Source organism: Acomys minous, assembly GCF_964271855.1.
Source record: "Acomys minous genome assembly, chromosome: 9".
NCBI lineage: Eukaryota > Metazoa > Chordata > Mammalia > Rodentia > Muridae > Acomys > Acomys minous.
The window spans coordinates 81066230-81086660 of record NC_140490.1 but is presented as its reverse complement, the minus strand read 5'-3'; the positions used below and the strand labels follow the sequence as shown (position 1 = coordinate 81086660).

At 57.4% G+C, this 20431-nt stretch overlaps 1 protein-coding gene across 1 annotated transcript; it reads right to left on the bottom strand.

The window, feature by feature from the left end:
- Window positions 1-1318: 1318 nt before the first annotated feature.
- On the bottom strand, window positions 1319-19323 carry ONECUT3 (one cut homeobox 3; the record flags this gene model as incomplete). The annotated part of the gene is made up of 2 exons (XM_084795564.1): window positions 1319-1608; window positions 18135-19323. 2 exons carry the CDS (start codon window positions 19321-19323, stop codon window positions 1319-1321), a joined length of 1479 nt encoding a protein of 492 aa, XP_084651690.1.
- Window positions 19324-20431: the final 1108 nt, after the last annotated feature.

Here is a 20431-nt window from a genome sequence, read left to right as displayed (position 1 = left end):
GGGTGGGGGAAATCTTTGGTATCAGACGTGATCTTTTGAATCACAGCGTGGGCTCAATGAGGTAGCCTTTACAGGATGGGGGCGCTTTCCTTTTTCTTTTCTCACTAGAAAGTTCTCTTGCATTCTCTAGGGAAACAGGGGGGCCCCTCCGTGGGAAGCAGCCATAGGGTGGGGTTCAGAAGAAGGGGATTTCCCAGGATCTTGAACCCAGAGGGGAAGCCGGAGAGGCAGCCTCCTGGGACCTGGCTGCCAGGCCAGTCTTGAAATGTCACTCAGAGGGGAGGGCTGAGCAGTGGGGTAGGGGCACCCCCTTGCTTCTGACCCTTCCCCATTGTACATTTTTTTTCTTTTGGCAAAACAATGGAGCAAGCAGTTTTCAACTTCATCTTCTCACTTCTGAGAGCAATGTCACCAATGCAAGGCTTACCCCCTGAATGTCCTCTGTGGGGGTGGGGGGGCTCAGGTATGTACCCCCAATCAACCAAAAAAAAAAAACCAGGTGATGAATTCCACAGATTTCCAGAGCTTTGCATCCAAGGGACTCCGAGGGGGTGCCTCCATGGGGCCCCTGGATCTGGGGGAATCTGATGTCCCTCCCCTGAGATCTGGGGGTGTCATATTTTGCTGTCTGGTGGCCTTGGTCCCTGTGTAGCATTCTTCACGTAGCAAGGTGCTTATAATGAACTCATTCTGGGATGGAGGCTGTGGGCAGCCCTCACCTCTGCATTTGCCACCGTGGAGACACGGGGCTCCCCACAGGTCCCCTCCCAGCTTAAGGCAGGGGATTGTTGGCACAGGCTACCCAGGCCGCTGGAGTAGGGGTGGCGGCTGGGGTCTTGGCTGTGAGGGGGCCGTGGGGGAGGTTGGCTTGGAGGACAGGTTTGGGCATGGGGGTGCTGTAAGGATCTGGCTTGTTGTTTGTTGGTTTGGGCCACTTGGGATGGGTCTCAGTTCTTGGGGAGGGGACAATGGGACAGAAACCTGGCCTAGAGGAGAAAGTGGGGAGGGGGGAGGCAGGCAGATGTCTTACTCCCCCCCTTTGAGGTCTGGGATCTGGGAAAGAAGAGTTCTCTATTTTTAAAAAATCGTTTTTTAAATACCCGGGTTCTGTTTGTAAGGTGTGCTTGATTCTTGACCCACTCTTCCCTCGAGGTCCCCTTGGAATTCAAACTTGAAGGGGGGGCCTGGGGTGGGTCCCTGTCCCCTATGGGTGGGTTGGGGCTTTCTTTGGCTGGGTAGGGGACGGGTCCCTTGGTCCCCCGGGGGCTGGAGTGTGCGGTCCCCTGGGGGCTGGGGTGGGTGTGTCGGGGTGGAAGGCTCAGGCCTTGGAGAATGTGGCAGTGGCTGTCGCGGTGCCCGGGGTGGCACCCGGCTCCTCGGCCCAGCGATTCATGCAGCGGCGACGGGCATTCATGAAGAAGTTGCTGACGGTGTTGAGCTCCAGCCCCAGCTGCTGCGAGATGGTGGCTTGCATCTCCTTGGACGGCCTCTTATTCTCCTTGAAGATGGCGATGAGCGTGCGGCGCTGCAGGTCTGTGAACACCAGCCGCTGCTTCTTGGGTTGCAGGGCTCTCTCTTTCTGCTGATCCTGCTCTTTGCGTTTGCAGGCTGCGGAAGGGGACGGGGGAGAGAGGACACCACGGTGTGTGTGTGTGTGTGCGCGTGTGCGTGTGTGTGTGCGCGTGTGTATGTACGCAGGGATGTGAGGGTCAGAGCACGGGGCCACGGATGGGGAAACATGACGGGGCCAAGGAATGGGGCAGGAATAGGGATGAGGAGACATGGGGAGAAAGGGGACCAGGTGCCCGCGGGATGAAGAGATGGGGGCGCGGTGTGGGGGGTGGGGCGCGGTGTGGGGGCGGTGAGGGTCGAGCATCACCGGAGGAAGAGGAGTGGACGGAGATGGTGCACACAGGCAGGGAGCAGAGGGTGACCGCTGGAAATGTTTAGAGGATGGAGAGAAAAAGAAATGGGAGAAGAGAGGAGAACGGTCCGGAGACTCGATGGCGTGAACAGGAGCAGGAGGCAGGGTAGACAGCCATGGGGGAGCCATGGCGTCAGAGACAAAGCAAGCGGAATCTAGTTCCCACAGGAGCCATCACCCACTCCAGCAAAGCCTGCCAGAGGTGACCAGACCCCAGCTTTCTACCCCCAAGCCTTTCCCTTCAGGTCTCCCCAGCAAAGACTCCCCACCCCAATCCCAACGTGGCCCCTCCTCTCCCCAACTATGGCTATAGGTGCTGCAACCCCACCTGGGGGCGGCCCTGGGATTGTCTCTCAAGCCTGACCAAGCAGGAAGCAGTCCCGGCCTCCCGTCGGCCCAGCCCTCGTACTCCTGGGAGCCCTGTCCACCTCAGGTTCCGCTGATACGGAGTTTACAGCCCTTGTCGGGTTGCAGGTCATCTCCCTGCCTAGAGTTCCAGTGCAAGGGGGTCGGGGCGTGGCTTAGGGTCAGGGGCGTGGCTTAGGCTTAGAAGGCCTACAGGTTGGAGCAGGCCGGGTGGTGGTGGCGCATGTCTGTAGTCCCAGCACTCGGGAGGCAGAGGCAGGTGGATCTCTGTGAGTTCGAGGCCAGCCTGGTCTACAGAGGGAGTGTCAGGACAGCCAAGGCTACACAGAGAAAGCCAGTCTTGAAAAACAAACAAAACAAGACAAAACAAAACACAAACAAACAAGAACCCTGTGATTAGACAGAAAATTTCTAAAGGAGGAAGAGGAGAAGATGAGGAGGAGGAAGAGGAGGAGGAGGAGGAGGAGAAGCAACAGCAGCAGCCATGGGAAAGATTCAGAATCAAGGTGGCTTTGGGGCCCTCAGAGGCTAGGAGACAAAAATTCCATGGACAGGACTGGATGCTGCTCAGCGTTTAAGAGCACCTAGAAACTACATTGGACAGCTAACCTGCAACTCCCGGGGGTTCTACGCCCTCTTCTGGCCGTTGTAGGAATTGGCATGCAAGAGACACACTCATAAAACAGGCAGTTGCGGGGCGTGGTGGCGCACGCCTTTAATCCCAGCACTCAGGAGGCAGAGGCAGGCGGATCCCTGTGAGTTCGAGGCCAGCCTGGTCTACAAAGTGAGTCCAGGACGGCCAAGGCTACACAGAGAGACCCTGTCTCAAACCCCCCCCAAAAAAACCAAAAACAACAACAACAAAAAGGCAGTGGTGGTCCATGCCTTTAATCCCAGCACTTGGTCTACAAGGCCAAGCCTGGTCTACAAGAGAAACTCAAAAAACAAAAAACAAAATAAAAATGAAAACAGCCAAGCCAGGCGTGGTGGTGGACTCAGGAGGCAGAGGCAGGCAGATCTGAGTTTGAGGCCAGCCTGGTCTACAGAGTGTGAGCCCAGGATAGCCTAGTCTACAGAGTGACCCGGGCTACACAGAGAAACCTTGTCTCAAACAAAGAAACAAAACAATTAAATTAAAACCGAAACAAGGAAGATGTATATCCCACCAGAATTGCCAAATATCTCAATATCAAACAGAAGTGCAATACAGATACAGTCTGACAGGGGCAAACTTTTTATTCTAGTGCAGAGGTGGGCAGAGCTGTGTGAGTCCAAGCACAGCCTGGTCTAGATAGCAAGTTCCAGGCCAGCCAGGGCAGTGTAGAGAGCCTGTTTTAAAAAAAAAAAAAGGCAGACAGAGTTTAGATTTCCGACACCTTTTTTTTTTCCCCCAGAAAGCTCCTACAGAATCTGTCCCATTCAAATGAAACAGTAAACAGTAAAGTGTAAATGAAAGGTGTGGAGTCCCAGGAATATAAAAAAGAGAAAGGTGCCCTGCAGAAGATGAGGGGTTCCCTGACTGGTTAGGGTTCCCTGAGACTGGGACAGACAGTTTCAGGGGCAGTACCTGTGACCTCATGAATTCCAAGTCTCTGTTGTTGAGTTTGTTATATTGTTTGTTTGTTGAGACAGGGTTTCTCTGTGTAGCCCTGGCTGTCCTGGACTCGCTTTGTAAACCAGGCTGGCCTCTAACTCACAGCAATCCGCCTGCCTCTGCCTCCTGAGTGCTGGGATTAAAGGCGTGCGCCACCACACCTTGGCTCTTCCAAAAGTCTTAATGAGTTGGTTTTGCATCCTGGTTGGGAATTTGCGTAGCTTCAAGTAGCTTTCGGGTCTGCAGAATTGCACAAAAGGAGAAATGCGATCCTTACTTACTGTCTACGTGGCTCGGGCACGGACGCCAGTCACGCGCGACCACACCGTGAGCCTCTCAGGCTGCTTTGAGCAGGAGGCTGGGTGGTCGCTGTGAGGAACTGTGTGGAGAAGCTGGCTCGGGGCTGGGTGGGGTTTGGAGAAGGATGGCTGGAAGGCTGGGGAGACAGCTCCGTCAGTAAACAACTTGTATATAAGCAGGAGGACCTGAGGGCGAATCCTCTGAGGACCTCTGACCTCACGTGCACTTGTGCGAACGTGTAGAGTGGCTGAGGCACAGACAGCTAAGGGACCCGTTCCTATTGCTGGGATAAAATACGTTGACAAAACTAACTGGGGGGCGGGGATAAGGGGGAGAGGGGTTCGTGATTACCCGGTCGGAGGCCGGCTCGCATGATTCGCTTGTGCTCCTCTGGCTTTTTCTACTCTTTCTTTTTAACATTTCATTTTGTTTTTAGTTGGGGCTGGTGGGCAGGCGTTGTGCCCGTGTAGGTGTAATGCCCGCCCAGGCCAGAAGGGGGCGTTGGATCGTCCTGGAGCTGGAGTTTACAGACAGCTGTGAGCCCCCACAGTGGTGCTGGGAAGCCAACCTAGGCCTTCACAGGAGCAACCAGCGCTCTTACCTACCGAGCTGTCCCCACAAGCCCTGCAGGACCCAACCCCAGGGACTGGGGGCGTGAACAACAGACCAGACTTCCTATCTTAGGTAACACATCAGAGAAAATCGTTCGGCCAGTCCTGGTGGCGCACACCTTTAGTCCCAGCATTCAGGAGGCGGAGGACAGCCCCGTCCGCGGAGTGAGTTCCAGGACAGCTAGAGCTACCTCATATAGAGACCCTGACTCAAAGTCTATCATAACGTGCCCACAGCCACCCTGGCCCACAGTCCTTCCCGGAGACTCCCTTCCCAGGTGGTCCTGGGGTGCCCCAAGTGGACAGTGAAACTGACTGTTCCCACAGGCACTCTGCGTGGTGTGACCCAGGCTCCCATCCTGAGCACCACAGAAATGCGTAAATAGCTATATAGACTTGGCAAAGACTGGAAGTGATAGAGGGTACAACAGGTTGTGTTCAGGGTATGACATTGGGGTGCAGCTGGTAGGTGGACACTGATGGAAACAAAAGTAGCTGCTCTTGCCTGGGGGCTCTTTGGGATATGGCTGCCCTATGATGTCATGATGAGTGCACAGCGAGAGAACACAAGCTAAAGGAATAACAGCCCGAGCTTTTACATTCCTGTGACATTTGCATTACATGTCCTCCACACACCCACCCACCCATCCATCCACCCACCCATCCATCCATCCATCCATCCACCCATCCATCCATCCATCCATCCACTCATCCATCCACCCATCCATCCATCCACCATCCACCCATCCATCCATCCATCCATCCATCCATCCACCCACCCATCCATCCACCCATCCACCCATCCATCCACCCATCCATCATCCACCCATCCATCCATCCACCCATCCATCCACCCATCCATCATCCACCCATCCATCCATCCACCCATCCACCCATCCATCCACCCATCCATCATCCACCCATCCATCCATCCACCCACCCATCCATCCATCCATCCATCCACCCACCCATCCATCCACCCATCCACCCATCCATCCACCCATCCATCCATCCATCCATCCACCCACCCATCCATCCATCCACCCACCTTACCATTAGCAGTCTACTCCTAGACTGCTAGAAATGGACAGAAACAGATTTTCACAATACCTAAGATTTTCATGTCAAGCACTTTCTGTGGATTTGTTATTTTGCCCCTACAATAAAAAAAAATTTTTTTTATATACACAGCGACTGCTAGTCATTGGCTTAGGGAGGCCGAACCAGAGACAAACAATTGACAGGCCAGCCCTGGGTGGATCCTCTTGGAGTCTCTAAAGGGGACCCCCACCCAGAACCTGGGGGAGTGGCCTGCCACAGAATAGTCTTTTGTTTTTGTTTTTGTTTTCAAGACAGCATCTCTCTGTGTAGCCTTGGTTGTCCTGGACTCGCTTTGTAGTCCAGGCTGGCCTTGAACTCACAGTGATCCACCCGCCTCTGCCTCCTGAGTGCTGGGATTAAAGGTGTGCACTACCACACCGGGCTTTTGGCTCGGGAAGCCGCTGCCGGTTCCCTGTCCTCAGCCTATGCTGCCTATCCACATGGGCAAGGCCCCAGCTCCAGGCTCCACTGCCGCTTGCACATATGGGTTCTCCCATCATGCACCTCCCCGCAGCCAAGAGGAGCCTCGGGGACTCTGAGCTGCTGTCGCAGGCTCCAAGTCAGCCCTAACCCCAGGTCGGAGCCTTTTCAGCGCAGAGGACACTGTGCCTGGAGCTGGGTAGCGGGAGGCATGAGGAGGGCCTGGGCCTCACACTTACCCACCAGGCAGCTGCAGACTGGGCTGCCTAACCCTGTGGCTCCATCTCCACTCGAGAGGCCCCGGGCTAGGCCAGCCTCTTCCCTCTCACCTCCATCTCCTCCTCAGTTTTCTCCTCTACTTCCTCTTCCATCTCCGCCTCCATCTCCCACGGTCTGTCCTCCCCAGTACTGCCCTCCCTTCCCCCACCGCCACCCTGCTGCCTGCTGCCCACCCATCTCTCCACCATCCCCGCTGCTGCCACCCTGGCGTGCTGTGACCTGCGCCTCTGCCGTGGCGTCCTGACGTCACTGTCACCTACAGCACAATCCCCACCCTGGAGTCTCCTCCTGGCTCAGCACCAGGGGCCCCCTGCAGCCAGCATCCCAGCGGCTGCTGTGTGTGTGATGGGGCTGCCTCACACATAATCCATGCCTGCCACTCCTGGGTGTTGTGGCAGCTGTGAGGGTCACCTTGTTCTTTCTAGGGGCTGGGAGGGTGGGGTGGCCTACAGGCCTCTCCTGTCACTGGGAAAGCCGAGACACAGTATTCAGTGCAAGTGCATGCCTCTACCAAGTCCTCCCGTCACCCTGTGTCCTCATCTGTGGCCTCTCTCTCTCTCTCTCTCTCAACAGGGTCTCACTGTGTGCCCTTGGCTGTCCTGTAGCCCAAGCTGGCTGCTACCTCCCAAGTGTTGGCATTAAAGGTCCATCCTGTCTGGACAACCTTTTTGTCTTTTGTTTTTTTTCCTGAGACAGGGTTTCTCCGTGTAGCCGTGGCTGTCCTGGACTCACATTGTAGACCAGGCTGGCCTCAAACTCAGAGCAATCCACCTGCCTCTGCCTCCCAAGTGCTGGGATTACAGGCGTGTGTCACCATGCCCAGAGGGACAACTCTTTTTTTTTTTTTAAGAAAGATTTTATGATTTTAAAATTTGTGCGTAGACGTGTGTCTGTGCTGGGGCATGCGCAGTGAGTGCAGTTTGCCTGTGGAGGCTGGGGCTGTTCCATCCCATCCCCTCCCCCCCCTCCCCCCCCCCCCAGAGCTGGAGTCACAGGGTTGTGAACCACCATGTGGTGGAGGGAAGCTTTGCAGGAACAGGAAGCACTCTTAGCCACTGAGCCATCCCCTTGCGGGTTGTGGGTTAAGGTAGACTGGCTGGATAGTACCCCCCCCCAGAATCTCCTGTTCCTACCTTCCCAGGGCTGAGACTACAAGCAGGTGCCACCATTGCCCAGGGTTTAAATTTTGCATGTTTAAACCGGGCGGTGGTGTTGCATACCTTTAATCCCAGCACTCGGGAGGCAGAGGCAGGTGGATCTCTGTGAGTTCAAGGCCAGACTGGTCTACAAAGCGAGTCCAGGACAGCCAAGCTAACATAGAGAAACCCTGTCTTGAAAAAAAAAAACATAAAAAAAAAAAAGCAAAACAAAAGGCCAGGTGTGGTGGTGGTACACGCATTTAATCCCAGCACTCGGGAGGCAGAGGCAGGCGAATCACTGTGAGTTTGAGGCCAGCCAGGTCTACAAAGCAAGTCTAGGACAGTCAAGGCTACACAGAGAAACTCTGTCTTGGAAAAAAAAAAAAAAAATTTTTTTTTGTATATTTATATATTTATTGTGAGTTCCTGCACCGGCCCACCCTCTAGCTTTGCCCCGTCGTGTTGCAGCTCCCCATATGTCCAGAAGAGGGCAGCCGCCCCCGGCCTATTGGGCTATATCCCGAGTGGTTTGGCAGATGGAGGGCAGAGTGCTTGTAGCTCACTGGGCAGGGTGCTTGTGGCTCAGTGGGCAGAGGGCTTGTGGCTCAGTGGGCAGAGGGCTTGTGGCTCAGTGGGCAGAGGGCTTGTGGCTCAGTGGGCAGAGTGCTTGTAGCTCAGTGGGCAGAGGGCTTGTAGCTCACTGGGCAGGGTGCTTGTGGCTCAGTGGGCAGAGGGCTTGTGGCTCAGTGGGCAGAGTGCTTGTAGCTCAGTGGGCAGAGTGCTTGTAGCTCATGGGCAGGGTGCTTGTGGCTCAGTGGGCAGAGGGCTTGTAGCTCAGTGGGCAGAGGGCTTGTGGCTCACTGGGCAGAGGGCTTGTAGCTCAGTGGGCAGGGTGCTTGTGGCTCACTGGGCAGAGGGCTTGTAGCTCAGTGGGCAGAGGGCTTGTGGCTCATTGGGCAGAGGGCTTGTGGCTCAGTGGGCAGAGTGCTTGTGGCTCAGTGGGCAGAGTGCTTGTGGCTCACTGGGCAGGGTGCTTGTGGCTCAGTGGGCAGAGGGCTTGTAGCTCACTGGGCAGCGTGCTTGTGGCTCATTGGGCAGAGTGCTTGTAGCTCACTGGGCAGGGTGCTTGTGGCTCAGTGGGCAGAGTGCTTGTGGCTCACTGGGCAGGGTGCTTGTGGCTCAGTGGGCAGAGTGCTTGTAGCTCACTGGGCAGGGTGCTTGTAGCTCCCTGGGCAGGGTGCTTGTGGCTCAGTGGGCAGGGTGCTTGTAGCTCAGTGGGCAGAGTGCTTGTAGCTCACTGGGCAGGGTGTTTGTGGCTCAGTGAGCAGAGTGCTTGTGGCTCAGTGGGCAGAGTGCTTGTAGCCCAGTGGGTAGAGTGCTTGTGGCTCAGTGGATAGAGTGCTTGTGGCTCAGTGGGCAGAGTGCTTGCCCATCATGCATGTAGCCCTGGGTTCCTTCACCAGCATTAACTAAAACAGGCCAGGTGGCACATGTTTGCCCTCAATCCTCTCAGTGTTGGAGAAGAGAAAGGAGTTCAAGGTCCATCCTTGGCTACATAGAGAATTGGAGTCTAGCCTGGGCTATGTGAGACTGGCTCAAAAACCAACAAATATAAAAAATGAAAGGAAAGAAAGAAATTAAGAAAGGCATAGAAAGGTATATAGTTGTCCCTCCCCAGCACCCCACCCTGCCCATCCGTTCCCCACAGAGGCCCTGATGCTCTTGCCACTTTCCTTACTCCCCGCCTGGCTGCCCCTCTTCTCTCTACTAAGGCTGATGAGCAATGGCGGAGCCTATCGCTCCCCCCCCCCATGCTCCTCATCCCCCTCCCCCCACCCACCCCGCCCCTTCCCCCCTACCCCCCCCCCCAACACACACGCTTCTGCAGCTGACAATTCAATACCAGCTTGGGCTCTGGCTGTGATGATGGCCGGTTTCCTTGGCGACAAGTCCTGCCCTGCCATCCGCCACAGGTTGGGACCAACGAGCTCTCTCCCCATCCCAGCGACTCAACCCAGCCAGGCTGAGCTTCCCTAAGCTGCTCCTGACCCGACCCGCCTCTCTGGGTGGGTGACTTTGCCAGGGTCACAAGCCCCCCAGACATTTAAAAGGAGGCTCCTGTGGGTGGGAGGGCTAGGGTGCCTCAGCGGGGGCCGTCCCCACAAATTCCCAAACGGATTCCTTCTCCCTCACCTGAGCAGGGCGCCCCTCGGGCACCTCAGTCAGGGTCAGGTGTCAGGCTGGCTCTACCTCCCACAGCCCTGCCCTCCCACGGCCCTGCCCTCCCGCTCCCTCCCTCCAGGAGGGGTTTTATCTCTCCATTTTCCAAAGTCCTATCTGGAACCGTCCACACACACACCTGGCCTGTCCCTTGCGGACGGAGGAGCACCCTGGCAGGTGGGGACTTGGGGGTAGCCAGCCGCAGTTTCCCCCTGGACTTTCCACCAAGGAGATTCTCACTGACTACTCCTCCACAGGGTAAACCAAGTCAGCAAACAGCACACAGCACTCAAACTCTGATTTTTTTTTTGGGGGGGGAGACTCATGTATTTATTCCAGGTTGCCTCACCTCACTACATAGTTGATGACCCAACCCCAGAGTCTCCAGCCGGCTCCCCTCTCTCAGCCAGGCGGTGGTGGCGCACGCATGGATCGCTGTGAGTTTGAGGCCAGCCTGGTCTACAAAGCGAGTCCAGGACAGGCAAGGCTACACAGAGAGACCCTGTCTCGAACAACCAAGCTGGCCCGGAACTCTTGGCAAGCCTCCTGTCTCTGTTTCCTAAATGCTGAGATGACGGACGTGTGCTACCACGCCAGGCTGAGCTTCGATGTTTAAAAAGTCATTTGCAAAATGCAAGGCGGCAGTTGGAAAAGGAATTAGAAAAAGATGGCTGGAAAGCAACCAGGTGACTAGGAAAAGGCCGGGGCCACGAGCGAGCGTTTCAATTGTTAGTGAATTAATCCATCCACCGATAAGCGCCTAGGCTCTGTCCCCGGAAGTGCGTCCCGCCACCCAAGGAAGGACAGGGGTCGGAGCCCGACAGCGAGGAGACCGCGGTCGGTGTGGACCTGCAAGCTGCTGGGAAAACGGAGGGAGCTCTTTTTTTGCTGAGCACCCTCCCAGCCGGGTCCCAGCAGAATCTGAGGAAGTGAAAAAAATAAAAATAAATAAAATAAAAGGCGCACGCCTTTAACCCCAGGCAGAGGCAGACAGATCTCTACAGAGTGAGTTCCAGGTAGCCAGGACAGAGAAACCGTGACTTGAAAATCCAAAATATAAAATAAAAATGATGAATATGGTGACGCAGGCGAAAGGATTAGGGGTTTGAGGTCATCTTCAGATACACTGGCTGGTTGAGGTCAAACTGGGCCACCTAAGACCCTGTCTCAGAAACAAAACAAAACCCTAACACGGGATTGTTTTGAAAGAACTGTGTGGAAGGTTAGAAGGGACGTGTGGGAAGATGAAGGGCGATGGTAGAGGAGGGACAGGGCGGGAAGCTGCGCCCCGTCCGGGCACCCGGGACCCGCAGGCTCTCTGTTGAGCCTGCGCACGAGCCGGGTGTCTTGGATTTCGGGGGATCCGTCTCCACCCAAAGCTGGCGGCTTCCAAAGAGACACGGAGTGGTGTTTTCCGCGCACCCCGGGCTCTGGGCCGAGGAGCGCCCCTCTCCAAGCCCCCAGCGCCCCCGACCGCAGCATCCACGCCCCCAGCCAGCCTGTCTTCCCTGAGACCGCAAAGGGACCCCGGCGCAGCGTGGGCACAGCTCCCGAGCCCTACGCCCGCCATCCTGTTTTGTGTCTCTCTGCGGCGTTTCAAGCTCCTCAACTGTCCCCACCTGCGCCCACTGGTGTGACTCCTCGGAGGAAGGACAGTCCGGGTTATTCGGCCTAGGGTAAACTGAGGCCACAGGTGTCTTAAAGCTGCCTGAGGGTCGCGCGCGCGGACCTCCCAGTCACCCGCTCCTAGCCCAGCCCCTCCCCTCCCCCCTCCAGCACTGCCTTGGGTATTGATCACGGCCTATTTTTAATTAAAAACTTGATTCAAACCAGCTTGAACTCCCCTGGTTAAAGCCAGGCTGTTCACCGGGTAATACAAAGAGACCGCGGGGGCGGCCTGGCTTCCTGCAGCCGCCCGGTCTCCGCGCCTCCTGGCTTTTGTCCCTCACCTGGCCCTCCAGCCGTGGTCCTCCCCAGTCACTCAGGAGGAATGAGGGAAGCATAGAGGAACGAATGTTCCGGAAAGAACTTCTCTGCGTCGTATAGGCTCTGGCAGGTGAGCTTAGAGTCCCCTCAAACGGCGGGCAGCAGTGGATTGTCAGGTGGGGACAGAGCCAGAGAAAGTGCTCGCTTGTGTTTCTGGCCTTAATTCAGGCTAGGAATTTAGCTGAAAGGGGCTTAAGCTTTCGAGTGGGTTTTTAAAATTACTTTTTTGTTTTGTTTTTCGCGGTTTCTCGGTGTAGCCCTGGCTGTCAGTCCTGGAACTCGCCGTGTAGAAGAGGCTGGCCTTGAACTCACGGAGATCCATCCCACTGTGTTCTGCCTCCGGAGTACTGGGATGAAAGGCGTGCGCCACCACGCCCCGGCTAAAATTACATTTTTTTTTTTTGTTTTTTTTTGGTTTTTCGAGACAGGGTTTCTCTGTGTAGCCTTGGCTGTCCTGGACTCGCTTTGTAGACCAGGCTGGCCTCGAACTCACAGTGATCCGCCTGTCTCTGCCTCCCGAGTGCTGGGATTAAAGGCGTGCGACACCACCCACCACCGCCCGGCTTAAAATTACATTTAATGTTGTGTTCGTATGGATGTGGGTAGGGACAGCACGCTTTTAGATGTCAGAGGACAACTTACAGGCATAGAAGCAGTATTGAACTCACGTCCTCAGCCTTGGCAGCAAGCACCTTTCCACCGAGCCAGGTACCCTACCTCCCAAAGGGGACTTTAGGATGAAGGAGGTCACCCTCAACCTCTCACCAGGCCGACTTGGGACCATCTGTTCCTTGTCTGCTCCACCCTGGTGCGGTCACAGGAAGTGGCTGCTGGCTTTAGGGCAAGGTGTGAACTTGGCCTCCCTCCTACACAGGCCCAGGGCTCACCCCGGAACCCTGGCATTAGCGGATGGTGCCAGGCAACGGAAGTCACCCGTGCCCTATTGAGTCAAACTGTAGGAAGCTAGCCTTCCTCCTTTCCTGGAGGTCTCTGAGGACTGTGTGTGTGTGTGTGTGTGTGTGTGTGTGTGTGTGTGTGTGTGTATGTGTTTGTGTGTGTGTATGTGTGTGTTTGTGTGTGTATGTTTGTGTGTATGTGTGTGTGTTTGTGTGTGTGTGTTTGTGTATGTGTGTGTATGTGTGTGTGTTTGTGTGTGTGTATGTGTGTGTGACATGACAACTCACCAGTGCCCAGAATACTGTCACCTTCACCAGAGCTGGAGGGACTAACACAGGCCTCAAAGCCACTGCTGTGTGTGACTGCTGTGAAAGTGGAAAATAACAGAGTGTCACACCAGCTAGCGCACTGTAAAGTGCCATGTCTCTCTGATGTCCACCAAGAGACCCCCAGCTGACCTGCTGGGTGGGTCTTAACCACCTTGTTTCTCCAGGAGCCTCTCCCTAGAATTCCCTGGTGCGGAGGCTGGGGCGTGGCCAGGAGTGGAGCCCCCCCCCTCAGAATTCCCTAATGAGGGACTGGGGCGTGGCCTAGGGGGTCGGACGCTTTCTTAGCGTGCGGGAGGCCTTGGGGAGGGTCTCATCCTCAGTACCATGAGAAATTTAAAAACCCTCCCATTGGAATCTTTGCTGAACTAGCAGGCTGGCAGGTCCATTACCCTGAGCAGACTCTGTGCTCTGGACAGTGGGGCTCGTTTCAAGGACGGCGTCATACCCTGTGGGAATGGTTCACAAAGGCCACCTAGCCCTGGGGACATCGCCTCAGGAGCTGCTGTGTGTGTATCCTCTGTGGGCACCGGCAGTGCCCCTCCCCACTTTGACGCATGTGGACTTGTGCCACCCACCGAGCCGGTTCCAGGAGCCTCTGCCCCTCTCTGAGGGGCTTAAGCAACTCTGTCCATTAATTAGATTAGAAAACCTAGGCTTGGACCTTTGTCTAGGACCAGTCAGGGATGGACCGAGGGGAGCCCCCAGGTCTAAGTCAGGCCTTCTGGGGCAGTGTCTCTACTTCTTGGGGTGGGGGTGGGGGCTGTAGCTTTTCTGTGGATGTAGGGGTGTGCCTGAGGTTTACACAAAGACCTTTAAGGATGAGGGGGTGGGTGGGGCTGCGGATTGGTGGGAGTGCCCTGTTCTGGCATGAGGCCCCAGGTTCCAGCCTTATGTGTCATCCCAGCACTCGGGGGTGGAGGCAAAAGAATTAGGAGTTCAAGGCTGTCTTCAGCTACCAGGAGGCCCTGCCTCAAGTAAAAGAACAAGAGACACCAGGGGGTGCCCATAGCCCCAGATGGAAGCGTAAGTGTGTATGCCTGGCGCTGGTGGCACAGGAAGCAGAGGCAGGCTGATCTCTGTGAGTTCAAAGCCAGCCTTAGACTACAGAGTCCAGGAGAGCCAAGGCTACACAGCAAAACCCTGTCTGGAAAAAAGAAAAAAACCCAAGCCAAATAAAATAAAAGAACAAGAGACCCCATAGATGGCCACCTCTCCAGTTTTCCCAGAACCCACAGGGGAGGAAATAGGGCAGGGTCTGAAGAGCCTGAGGTCACACATTCTCACGCCTGGGACTTCTTGTCCCCTGCCCATAGCTGGCTGCGTCTGTATCCCTATGTGCAATTAATTCCCTTGGGGACACCAAGCATCCACAGTCCCTAGATCCTTCTCTCTGTGTGTGTATGATGTGTGTGCATATGTGTGTGTGATGTGTGTGCATATGTGTGTGTATGATGTGTGTGTGCATATGTGTGTGTATGGTGTGTGTGTGAATTCCTATCCCCTCCTTTGAATATTTCATTATATATGTATATTTTCCTGATCAGTTAAAAAAAAAGATTTTTTTTCAGTCCAGAGTTGCAATTTAAACAATATTTGAAGCCGGCCGAAGCTATCGACCTGGCGCACGGTGATGAATCACAGACGGTAATTCGAATTCATCGACCGCCCCACCCGCCAGGAGCCACCCCTCCCCCAGCCCCGCTCCCATAATCACAGTTTGTGACTGTCGCTGGGGTGTGGGGTGTGTGGTGTGTGTGTGTGTGTGTGTGTGTGTGTGTGTGTGTGTGGTGTGGGGAAGGTAGAAGAGGAAATTCTGGGATGGGGTGGGAGCGAATGCAAAAATTCTCCCAACGTGGTGGGGGAAAGTGTTTGGGGGAGCTGGAGTCTGGACCTTCGGTGGCTCCTCCCTGCACACGATGCATTCTTTACATTTGGGGGAAACTGAGGCATGCAGAGGACAGCACCCATTGGGGTAGGGCTGGGACTCTGAGGCTCTTTGCAGCATTTCTCCTCAGGCACAACAAAGAAAGGAATCACTCTCTGTGGTCCCCAAAGAGGTGGCTGTCGAGGTTTACTGGGGCTGGGGGACAGGGAGGGGCCAGGAGCCCCGAGCCTGAGCTCAGACATCTTTCAGTCCCCGAGGGCCCCACCCCTCTCTCTGTCTCCAGCCTTGCTTTTGGCTTCTTTCGGAGGCGGCTCGGGTCTCTTTTCTCTCTCTCCCTCCATCCGCCCCCTCCCTCTGTCTCCCCAACTCTCCATTTCTCTCCCCCTTTTTTTCCTATCTCCCTGGTCTCTGTCTCTTTTCTTCCCCCTTTCATTCCCCCTCTGTTGGTTTCTTTCTTTCATCTGTCTGTCTGTCTGTCAGCTTACCTTGTCCCTTTCTCTCATCGGTTCTGTGCTTTGCAGAACCCTCCAGGGCTGGTAGCTTTGGGGACAATGTGTTCCTACCGGGTCTGTGATGTTGGCGGACAGTTTCCCTCCTGCGCTCATGGAAGCCAAAGTCCAATTTTGCCCCCACCGGGTCGGGGACAGGAGAGTGATGCTCCGGGTTTGCCGGTGTGGTGGGGGCACCTGCAGGTCTTCCGGCTGTCCCTGAGCCACGGGTATGTCGAAGAGACTCGCCTGGCTGCCTCCACCACCCTCTAAATGCCACAATTTACCGCCACTTAACTGCTTTTCATTTGTGCAGGGACCAGAACTAAAGGGCCTGGGCTCCAGCCTAACGCCAGCCACTTCTGACTCTGGGGAGTCCGAAGCTGGGGAAGAGACCTGGAGGGAGAGCGAGCCCTGAGGCGTCCAGCCTGTGTCCCAGGTTCTAAGCTCCCTGAGGTAGCCCTGCTTCCAACTCACAGGACACAGACCTAGAGGGAGATGCCGGCCACTGTGGCAGCGCAAGGAAGGGAGGGAGCCTGGTCGCTTCACGGGGGATGGAGTGGTCGAATTTAGAGCTGCAGGGTTCGGGACCCTGTGCCCAAGTGATGTCCCCCTGTGCCCGTGATGTCCCCCTGTGCCCGTGGTGTCCCCCTGTGCCCGTGATGTCCCCCTGTGCCCGTGATGTCCCCCTGTGCCCGTGATGTCCCCCTGTGCCCAAGTGATGTCCCCCTGTGCCCGTGGTGTCCCCCTGTGCCCGTGGTGTGCCTGTCTCTTGTCTGCCTTCTGTGTTCACAAAAGACCGATTGACACACCAATTGCAGACCATCTTAAGACACTGAAGGTGACAGGCAAATGATGAGCGGTGAGGGCTCAGGGCACACAATGTCCCTAGGTTATATGTACAGAAGAGCAGGCCCTGGTTTCAGAATTCACAGATCAGTGGCCTTGGTGACAACTTCTGGACTACAGGAGGGTGTCCCACACAGGTAGGAGGGGGCTGTGTGTTAAGACACCAGTGTCCTGGTCACTAGCAGCAGCACCATTTAGGTGAACCTGTGTGTTTCTCCTCACGCCCTGCAGAATTGTCCCCCCTCCTCCCCCGCAAAATACACGACCCCAAACATCCCAAAGACAGGTCTCATCACTCGTGCTGAGAATCAGAGAAATTCCACCAAAAAAGTGAGGGGGGGGAAACTGAGGCGCCTCTGTGTGTGCCAGGCTGCCTGCGGCTGCACAGTGGGCTGGGAATGGGGAAACACGTCAAGGGCTCTAACCAAATCCACGTCTGTCCACCCCTCTACCCAGTGGTCCCTGTTTCTCTACACCCCTTGCATGCTTGCAGGGTGGCCTGGGGGTACAGTCAAACCAGTGCTCCACTCGAGCCTCAGGGGCGCCTCACTTGAGCCCGGGCTGCCCCGCCCCTCTCCGTGTTTGTATGCAGAAGGATCGATGAGGCTCTGGAAACCGCTATTGTCCCTGGAAAGGGGTGCACAGCCCCCTCCCCACCACGCCAGAGAGAAACCGCTCAGCCTAGACCACCAGCTAGCTCTCTGGCACACACACACCCCCTCCCCAAACACACAGGATGTAGGGTCCGTGGCAGTCTGCTCCACTCCTCGCTGGGGTGGGAGGGGACAGGTTAGACCAAAGGAAGAGACAACGGGTCCCTGAGGGGCTGGCTGGTATGCCTGTGTGTGGGAGAGAGCGAGAGAGAGAGAGAGAGAGAGAGAGAGAGAGAGAGAGAGAGAGAGAGAGAGAGAGAGAGAGAGAGAGAGAGAGCGGGCGACTCAGGCAAGACGTGAGGGAAGAAAAGAATAAAGAGGGTTTGGGCAGCAATTTGTTTCGATGGCGGAGAAGTAGGAAGGCGGACGGGAAAGCGGGAGGGAGCAAGGCCCTGGGAACCACCGCGGGTGTGAAGGCCTCTGGTGGATGCCACTGAGCCCAGGGTCCCATGGGCCGCCCCTCCCCCGCAATCTCAAATGACCTTTGCCAGCGGCCAGAGCGGGGGAGGGACGGGGGACTAGCGGATCGATCGTCCACACACACAGGCTGAGCGGCATAGGGAGAGAGGGCTTGGTGGTGGGGCTGGGGCCGGGCAGTGCGGTGGCCAGACCATGGCTGAGGTAGTCAGCTCCCGGCGGCGCTTTGTGACTGGGTGCAGGGAGGGTACCCGTTGGTCCCTCTTGCAGGATGGTTAGGGAATAGGGGAGTGGCACCCCTGGTCGCGGGGAACACACTGGATCGGGAACCCCAGGAGCGTGCAACATACAGGCGCGTACCCGAGCACGCACGGAAGTACTAGAGGGCTGTTTTAGTTTAGCACCCTATGTCTACGTCAGCACCAAAGACACTAGACACCCTACACAATCCCCCCAAAAGAGCAGGGGCGGCGACGATTGCAGTTACCCTCTCCCTATTAGCGATGGTCGGCGGTGCGGACCCAGGTCAGCCTCGGAGGCTAGAGGAGTCGCCTCCCACCGCCCCCCCTTTCCCCAGGCGCCCGGGACCCACTGTCTGGGGCCGCTGGACAGTCAGTCCCTCACCCTGAGCCAATAGTGTCCCCCAGGATCAAGCTTCCGGGCCCTTGTCCCCTACCTGCCAGGCGCAGCGCCGACATGCGCTGGAACTCAGGCTCCTGCAGCCACTTCCACATCCTGCGGAAGGTCTCGCGGCCGGATTTAAGCTTGCTCCAAGGTTTGGGGTTGCGAAGCAGGTCAGAGAGGGTGCCCTGCGAGCGGCACAGGATGCGCTGCGCGAAGATGGCTTGCGGGATGCTGTAGCGCTTTAGCTCCGCGGTGATGCGCTGGGCCACCTCTTTGGTGTTGATCTCTTCGGCTGCGGCGCCGGCTCCCGGGCCGCCGCTGCCACCGCCGGCGCCACCGCCCCCTCCGGGGCCACTGCCAGCTGAGTGAGGCCCGTGCGCCCCGGCCGCAGCCAGCCCGCCCAGCGGAGCCAGCAAACCCGCGGCCGCCCCACCGGCCGCCCCGCCGCCTCCCGCGCCGCCGCCGCCTCCAGGCAGCCCTCGGGCCAGCGCGTCCTCCGCGCGCCCCAGCAGCGCGGCGTGTGGCTCGAAGGCGGCGGGTGGCAGTAGTTTGTCCCCAGCCAGGTGGCCCGGAGCCCCGTAAGCGGCGAGCGGCGGCGGCGGAGGCGGCGGCGGCTGCGGGGCGCTGTGCAGAGCAGGGGGCAGCGCGCTGGGCAGCGGCGACAGGGGCGACCCCATGGTGGGCAGCTCCTTGCCGTAGGGCCCGTAGAGGTGGCCCACCGAGGCCAGCGCCGCCCGCTCGTCACGCATGAGGGTGAAGCTGCCGCTCACGCTGGCCGCCAGGCGCTGCGGAGGGGGCGGTGGCGGCGCGGTGGCCGGGTGAGGGTGCGCGTGTGGATGGCCTCCGTGCGCCCCGGCCACCGCGTGCTGGTGGAACTTGTCGGCCACGGCGGCCAGTGGCGGCAGGTGCTGCAAGGGCGTCAGCGTGGTGTAGGTGCCACCCAAACCTGGGGCCTCGCACGCCATGCCCATGGCCGGGTGCAGGGGACCAGCCAGCTCCCCACGGAAGTCAGGGCCACCACCCGCGGCCCCTGCAGCCCCCGCGCCCCCGGTGCCCCCGCCCCCGGCGCCACCACCATCCAGCAGGCTAGCCATGCCCGCCACCAGGCCCGGGCGCCCCGATGCCACCAGGCTTCGGTGTTGGGCCGCGGCGGAGCGCGCGTGGCCCGGGCTCAGCAGCTCGCCGGCTTGCGCGTGTGTCACCCCGTGCAGCCCCCCGAGGCTCTCCAAGCTTAGCTCCATCCTGGGCTCCCCCTCCGTGCGTGCTCAAGGCCTCAGCATGGTCCCCACGCACTGGCCGACGCTCCCTGTGGCGGCGGCGGCGGCGGCTGTCCCGCTCTCTCAGTGCTCTCTCTCCCGGCTTCGGCTGCTGCAAGCAGCGGCCACCAGGATGTGGCGGGGCGGCCGCCGCCGGCGCCCGGGCCTGGGTCTGACGTCAGCGCCCCCGCCCATCGCTCCGCCTGCACCCGCCAAACCCCCTGGAGCTCCAGGCTGGCTCCCCCGGTCCCCCGGTGATTCTGCTTGCCCAGAGAATCCGAGGGATTATTGGGGGAAGGGGGGACGCCAACCTTAGCTGGGACTCTGTGTGTGTGTGTGTGTGTGTGTGTGTGTGTGTGTGTGTGTGTGTATGGTCATAAGAGTGTCTTTGATTTCCTGTCCCTCCACGTCCCTTCTGGCACCCCTGAGTCCCTGAAGTGTGGTCACATATACCCCCTACTCTGTAGGCAACCCCCCCCCAGAAGAGCGTAGTTCTTTTCCAAGCTCACTCTGTATACACACAAAGACATCAAGTCCTCTTTGGGGTTCAAGTGGGGAAATGGGGAGGTCCGCAGAACAATCATACAGTCTGTATTGGCCTCAAGTACAAGGAAGAGAAGGCATCCGGGCCTCAGTTTCCTCAATTGTGGAACGGGATTGTCAGGCCTCAGGAGTGTTCAGAAATCCTTCTTAGTGGGGACCTGTGACTTTAATCTCAGGACGGGAGACAAAGGCAGGTGGATCTTTGAGGCCAGCCCCATCTACACAGCAAGTTCCAGCTCAGGGCTACATAGTGAGTGAGACCTTGTATCAAAGGAAACAGAGCCCACTCCACCCCAAGTGGGGGGCCGTGTAGTGGTGCACCCTTGTAATCCCAGCACTCAGGGAGGCAGAGGCAGGCAGATCTCTGAGCTGGAGGCCAGCCTGGTCTACAGACCTGGTTTGAGGACTGACAAAGCTACACAGAAAAACCCTGTCTGGAAAAAAGGAGGAGGGCAGAGACCCCTCCTAAGTCTAGTGTGTTTGACTGCTCTCCTGTGCCCTCTCTGCCTCGGGCCTAGGGGTGTCTTGTCAGTGGGTTGGCCACCTGTAG